Here is a 6,602-nt window from a genome sequence, read left to right as displayed (position 1 = left end):
GGTTCGGTCGGTTTTCGAATATCCATTGACACCCCTACTTCACTGGAGTTTCCCTTTTATATTTGATCTAAAAAGTTGTATACAATAGACTTTTGTGGGTTAATAGTCCGTCCCCCCCCCCCCCCAAAATTCCTCTATCTCTTTATATATATATATACACACACACCAAAAAAGACTAATAGAAAAAAATGGTTTGTTATAATCTAACAAAAATAAATCTCACCAAGCATCGTGAAAATGATTAAATTCAGTTGACTAATTCGAATCAAACAGGCTCTTGCCCTGATATTATTTGCAGCTACGGGTTCTGGTCACTGAATAATAAACATTGAAACTTGGTTTTCCATTATGAGGATGGGATAATATTATAAGAAAAAGTTCTTTAATCGATATCTTGTGAAAATATTTCTCAAAAGGAAATAAGAAAACCACCATTTCCAACTGAAACTATTGAAAGGAATTGAACAGAACACACCTAAGATCATAGCTTGGTCATAAAGTTCTATACGCCAATTCCTAGCAGAGCACAAAAAAATGAGGTAAAGAGATGCCCACAAAGAACATAAAAAAATTTAAAGATGATTAAAAAGAGGGAAAAAGTTCATAAAGCTTAAAGAAATAGAAGAAATCAAAGGTGAAAACACTGTTACAATTGATCTTGCCTGAAATTCAAGATGAAAAAAATCAAATAAGTGAAAAATCTTCAAACAACACCCCCCCCCCCCCTTTCTTCACAATCAAAGAGGACTGCAATCACACACGAAGCTACTCCAGGCAGCATTGCTTTTACCATATTAAACGCCATCTCCAGAAACGGCCTCCATTAATGAGGAGAGAATCTTCTTTTTTCTTGCCTTTTCTCTCCGCCGGTCCAAAAGAAAGCAGCTTAAACAATAGCTGCGCTTTGACCTTCATGAAGTAAACATAGGCCTCTGATGTCAAAAATGATACTCTAACCTGTTTTCTGTATCGTCCCCTTAAATCTAATTAGGGAGTTACAATCCTTGTTTTCTCACAAGGTTAACAATGAGTTTGTTCAAGTTGGAGATTTCTTCGTCTCTGTGGCTTAATTCTTTCTTTAGCCTCTCAATCTCCTTCACATGCGTTTCACACTGATTACAACCTGCACCAGCCTCCTTGAGCTCTGCACATTGGTCTTCTATTCTCGGTTTCTTTGGCTCTCTCACGGTCTCTTCATCTTCAGATGACCTCTTCATTGGGTTAACCTCTATAGCTAAGTTATTGGGAGCCATCTTACAAACACACAAAACCCCTGATACACCGGAATCAAGATGAAATGAAACGAGCTTTTGTGGTCGTCCGACAGGATCCTAACAAAGATGGATAAACAAATGTTATGACATGCAGGTTATATAAAAGCATATGCCTCTCTCGTGTACACACTTGGTCTTCCCGTTGGACGATGAAAGCCCTTTTGTACAAAGAAATCCTGAAAGAATACCAACCTTATCTTGGTTGCCTTCAAGCTTCTCAAATGCCTCATTTGCCTCTTGCTGATTTTTGAAATTGACAGAGGCAGAATACTTGTCTGCTTGCCCTTTTTTATTAGCCTACCAGCAAATCATAAATGGACAAATTAAGTACAATAAAGTAAAGTTCCAACTCAAGTGATGAAGAACCATGCAAATTGTTACTCAAACACCTTTTGCGTGCAAGCATCTCGATTACTATTGCTGTAACAAAGAGAGCAATGGTTCTCTTAAATTCAGAAGCACATAAAATGTGGGAAACTTCAAATTGCTCGAGATAATCATGTCGGAAGCTTTGTTTCCCTGGATTGGGGGATGGGGGGATAGGGATGGAATAACAAGAAGTTCAAACAGCAGGCAGAAAATATCTAGACTACAATATTGGGTGATAAGAGCAATTACTGCTGTTAGTCCCTGGAGAAGGGGTTTTGAAAGCTAAAGATTACAAATTTCAAAAAAAGAGAGAGAGAGAGAGAGAGAGAGAGTGCAGGAGCAAGTACTCAAAGTTTTTGAACAATTAAATGGATAAATTCAATTAAAATTTGTGTACTAGGAAAATTTAGAAAGTGGGAGGGAAGTGGAAGCTGTGATGCCAGCTGCAGAATGAAGTAGCTTATGTAGAGTCTAGATTTGGAAAAAACAAGTAACTAGCTAATTTCAACTACAGATTCTTTGGTAGCATTTGAATTAAAAACAGGTTTGGTTTTGGTTTTATAGTAAAAACATAATCTGTAGGACTTAATTTTAATAACGCTTATAATGACACATGTCACATGGATTTGTTTACAAGCACGTATCTGGTGCAGGTAATTGTGAACATTTGACATTGGCACACGTAGCTTCTTACAAATGTTAGTGTTTTTTGAAGAATTAGCACAAAGCACCTATGCCCAATGTCACACCAGTTCGACACGAGTACGTTAAGGCAATTGAAGGATCCATGTAATATGAGGAATGACTATAGCATAGACCATTACAAAAATACCCAAACAAGCAAGAATGTGATTCTTCAACGACTGAATGTCGACATATGCTTTTATAAACTAACCAGCATAAAGTAGTGCAAACTGCATAAAGATGTCATTCATTATTTATGACATGCGAGAGAATAAAGCACGAGATCTCCTAACCTTAACTTCTATGGTAAAGTCCCCAGGAACAACTTTGTGTAACTCTTCGCTATGAAGAGCCACTGGTATTCTGTGGACAAGTAGCTTCGCAATCTTGGGCTCTTGCACCTAAATTCAAAGGAGTAGATGACCGTCTTAGAATAAGGACACAAGAAAGAAAATGAAAATTAAAATTTAAGGCTTTATTATATTACCTCCTCACGAACAAACGGTATGATACAATCAACTCCACGTTCAATCTTGGCAAGAACAAGTTTCATTGCAGTGCATGCGTCATCCAGACAATTATGTGGAGAGTCCTTCTTTCGAAGTTCAAAACCTAACACAGACTATTTGGAAACTACTGTAAGTAAACAATAGCATTCACCAAGCAGAGCGTGTGATAAACAGTTAAAATCTTCAGGTTGTAAAAGGAACCACGGTTGGAAAAAAAAGAACAGGGAGACAAATCACAAAAAGACTCTGCTAAACAAAAAACAGCACAACTATTTTACCAAACATAAAATGATTGGAGTTCTTTGGATGTTCAGATAAAAGCATTTGAAGAAATGTCTGCACTTATAAATTCCCAAATAAAATAGGAATCCAAAGTGAGGGTTGATATGGCCAACAACTGAACAGAGTGAACACATTGTAGCATGGGAAAGAAATACTAAAATTAAAGAAGCACAGCTTACCTTACACAAATTACTTAAAGAAGGTCTTCTATTAGATGGCTGATCCCAATATTTGAAGACATAAGATGTGTCAATCACTCTTGCATGATCTATCTTCAAAGCTATTAAGAACGATATAGCAGAGCTTTATCAACAAAACAAAAAAAAGGAAGCGAAGGACATAACTGACTAAAAAGTACGACATAATACTCTGAAAGACAGGGAAAGAAAAGAGAAAAGGGAGTAGAAATAACATTAAAACCTGGGGATATTAAAAAGAGACAAATGATCACAAAATTAATGTCATTTCCATTTACCAGCAGATGTGCACCAAAGATTTGAATGTTAATTAAAGACCATCACTTATGATGCAAGATGTAGCTTACCACGAAGGTCATTGTGTAAACTGTGGCCAATCAATATGGTTCCATGTGATAATAGCTTCTTCATGGACATCTGGATCACAGCACACAAAAGTTCAGAGAAAGAAATTTTAATGGCTACTGGACAACCTAAATAGATCAACCTTTTTTTTGAGAAGGAACCTAAATTGAACAACTTATACCTGTACATCAGCCAATGAACAAGAAACTCCATCTAAATCTCCTGCGGTTATTCCAGTAATCTCAGTTCTGTAGTCTGCAATTGGTTTGTTTGGATTCACAAATTCATTGAGTTTAACCTGCAAATTTCAGAACTTCAAAATAACTTATGGTGACATGAAAAAAAGAGTGGAACTACATCAGAGATAAAGAGGCCAAGCAGGTGGCTCCATTTGCAATTGGTTATGTAAACAGTATGTTTATGCCATAAAAAGGTATAATGCCCAAAAAATACCTCCAACTTATCATCCACAGCGCAGATTCTGACTAAAGCTTCGGTTCCATCTTGGCAAAGAACCATTTCGCAATCAATTGCAATCATTGCCTTTTTTGATTTTACGAAATTAGACTTTTTAGTCCTTCTCATGACTAACCAGCCCTGTTCCCATGGATGTACATTGTAGTAAGAGAAGTATACTTTTACGTTAGAACAGCCAATTATACAAATGTAGTGATTCCAGTGCCACAGAATTTTTTTCATGGATTTGACTCTAACCACTTCGGTAACAAGCTAAACCAAAATGCACCTAAAATATACTGCAGGGGATCATGATATGCAAGTAAAACCATGCATTTTTTTCTTAAAATAACTTCATTTCAAAACAAATAAGCTGAAGCTTGTGACCCAATAGACCTTATAAATTGTTACAGGAAACACATCAGTTAAGAAATTTTTTAAGAAGGAACTTCTTAAATAGAGGTAGAACTTCCTAAGTAAACATTTTTGACATAGTTTGCAGAGATATAACTTCTTAAGCAGACAATAAGAGAAGAACACCAAAGCCAGTAAACAAACCTCCTCATGTGATGGAAACGAGTACTCTGTCGGATATTGAGGGTGCTCAAAAGTTAAACGAACCAGTCCCTGCACTGCCACAATATCAGTTTATTAAGCACAGAAGTTGTTGAGATATAGTGATCATAAACCTTCATAAGAAGATGCCAACCAGCATCTTCCTCGAAAAAAAGTGGGGTGGGGGTATCAAAATTGGAGAGCATGCAACTATTTTGCTATCAATAATTCTGAATATTAATTCCAATTTTTATTTTTATTTTTCATTTTTTTATATCACCATGCCCTGCTAGCTTGCGAGCAGCTTGACTATAATCCACCGAGCAGCATGTCCTGCCCACAAGCACATACTGTCAATGGTAATTCCACCCACCAAGTTAGAGAAAATCACTCATCATAGTTGTAGCTGGTATTCGAACCCACCAAGGTTAGAGAAAATCACTCATCATAGCATGTGTTGTAGCTGGTATTCAAACCAGGGATCTCCAGGTTGTCATTCTCAAATATCAACTATATATATTAACAAGTTATAGCCGCAGTAAAATTCTAACAGAACAAGTTATAGCCGCAGTTAAATTCTAACAGAACAAGTTATAAGACCTATTAGCAGCGACTGGAGATGAATTAGCTACTCTCAACCCACTTAAGTAGATTCTTCCCAACTATCTTACAACAAAACTGCCCTAATGTTGCAGTAACCAGTTATGATTCGTAATAATACACAAAAGCCAAAATATACTCTTCACCTGTTCGGCGGATTCACTATCCGGGGATTTTTTCTGAAGCTTCTCTACAGCCTCTCGATTGGAATAGCATTGAAACACCTTTTTAAAAAGCTGCACAAAAGGAACATTATGGCATTAGTATTATCAGCATTATTTTACGCTAATTAACCGAATGAAAACAAGAGTCAATCGTTATTAAACCACCTTTATGTCATCCTCTTGGCTAAACGTCTTCAAAAACGCAAGCAAATCATCAACGGACCTCTTCGACGGGTCACTCAAGCTAACACCTAACTTCTTGTCGTACGATCTCAAAAAATCTTTCCACCCTCCGCTACTCCCTTTCATCTGCCGCTTTTGAGCTAACTTGACAATTTCGACTAGAACCTTTTAACATTTAAAAATGAGAAATTACATATCATCGTTTCTTCTGAAACTAATTGTTAGTAATAATCTATTATACACAAATTTTGAATTTGCAGTATTGGAAAACCTAATTACTGTCTAGTTCTGGAAAAAAAAATTGTAAAATCAGCTCAAAAATATGAGCAGTACAAATTTTTAAATCGTTTAACCAGTTAATTGTACTTAACTCCTGCAAAAGTGGGTACATAAAAACTAATTTAAACGAGGGCATGTACTAAACAGGCTAATTTTGTGAGCATTTACTGTATAATCGAAAAAATTGCAACTTTACACGGCTGAGAGACTCACCTCTTTCTTCGCTGAGGAGGCAAACTTCAAATCCATTGCAAGGGCGGCTCTAGAGTGAGGCAAGTGAAGTCTTTGACCTAGCCCCAAATATTTATTTAAGGTCATAAAAATATGAAATACTATTATACTAGTACTCCATATAATATATGTAACTTATAGTTATATAATTATTAATAAAAGATTTTAAATTTTAATAATAGGATTGAATGAGTTAATTAGATATTTTTTTTCTCTCATTAAACTAAAGTATATATTTACCTTCTCGTTATTTTTTTTTTCTTACTCTACGTATAGTCTTTTTTCATGTTACTCGATTTTATTTTTTAATTTCAACTCTTTCTTTAAATCAACTATTCGTATTGTAACATTTGATTAATCCATTTATCATAAAGCAAGTTCTTTTGTATCTCTTTTTTGTAACTAAGAAACCCCTGAGGAAAATGTCGCAAGGTTCAAAACTCGATGAATAACACGCTCGTCATTTCATCATTT

General features: G+C 35.8%; 1 protein-coding gene across 1 annotated transcript; it reads right to left on the bottom strand.

Annotated features, from left to right (window-relative positions):
- Positions 1-563: 563 nt before the first annotated feature.
- On the bottom strand, positions 564-6,228 carry LOC107798545 (small RNA degrading nuclease 1). The gene is made up of 12 exons (XM_016621557.2): positions 6,111-6,228; positions 5,601-5,783; positions 5,418-5,507; positions 4,675-4,743; positions 4,114-4,257; positions 3,842-3,958; positions 3,663-3,732; positions 3,298-3,398; positions 2,815-2,949; positions 2,621-2,728; positions 1,467-1,571; positions 564-1,331 (listed from the first exon to the last, which is right to left on the bottom strand). The coding sequence occupies exons 1-12, from the start codon at positions 6,213-6,215 to the stop codon at positions 996-998; spliced, it is 1,563 nt and encodes a 520-aa protein (XP_016477043.2). The 5' UTR covers positions 6,216-6,228; the 3' UTR covers positions 564-995.
- Positions 6,229-6,602: the final 374 nt, after the last annotated feature.

Source organism: Nicotiana tabacum, chromosome 5 (assembly GCF_000715075.1).
Source record: "Nicotiana tabacum cultivar K326 chromosome 5, ASM71507v2, whole genome shotgun sequence".
Lineage (NCBI taxonomy): Eukaryota > Viridiplantae > Streptophyta > Magnoliopsida > Solanales > Solanaceae > Nicotiana > Nicotiana tabacum.
This window is presented reverse-complemented; position numbering and strand designations above follow the sequence as displayed.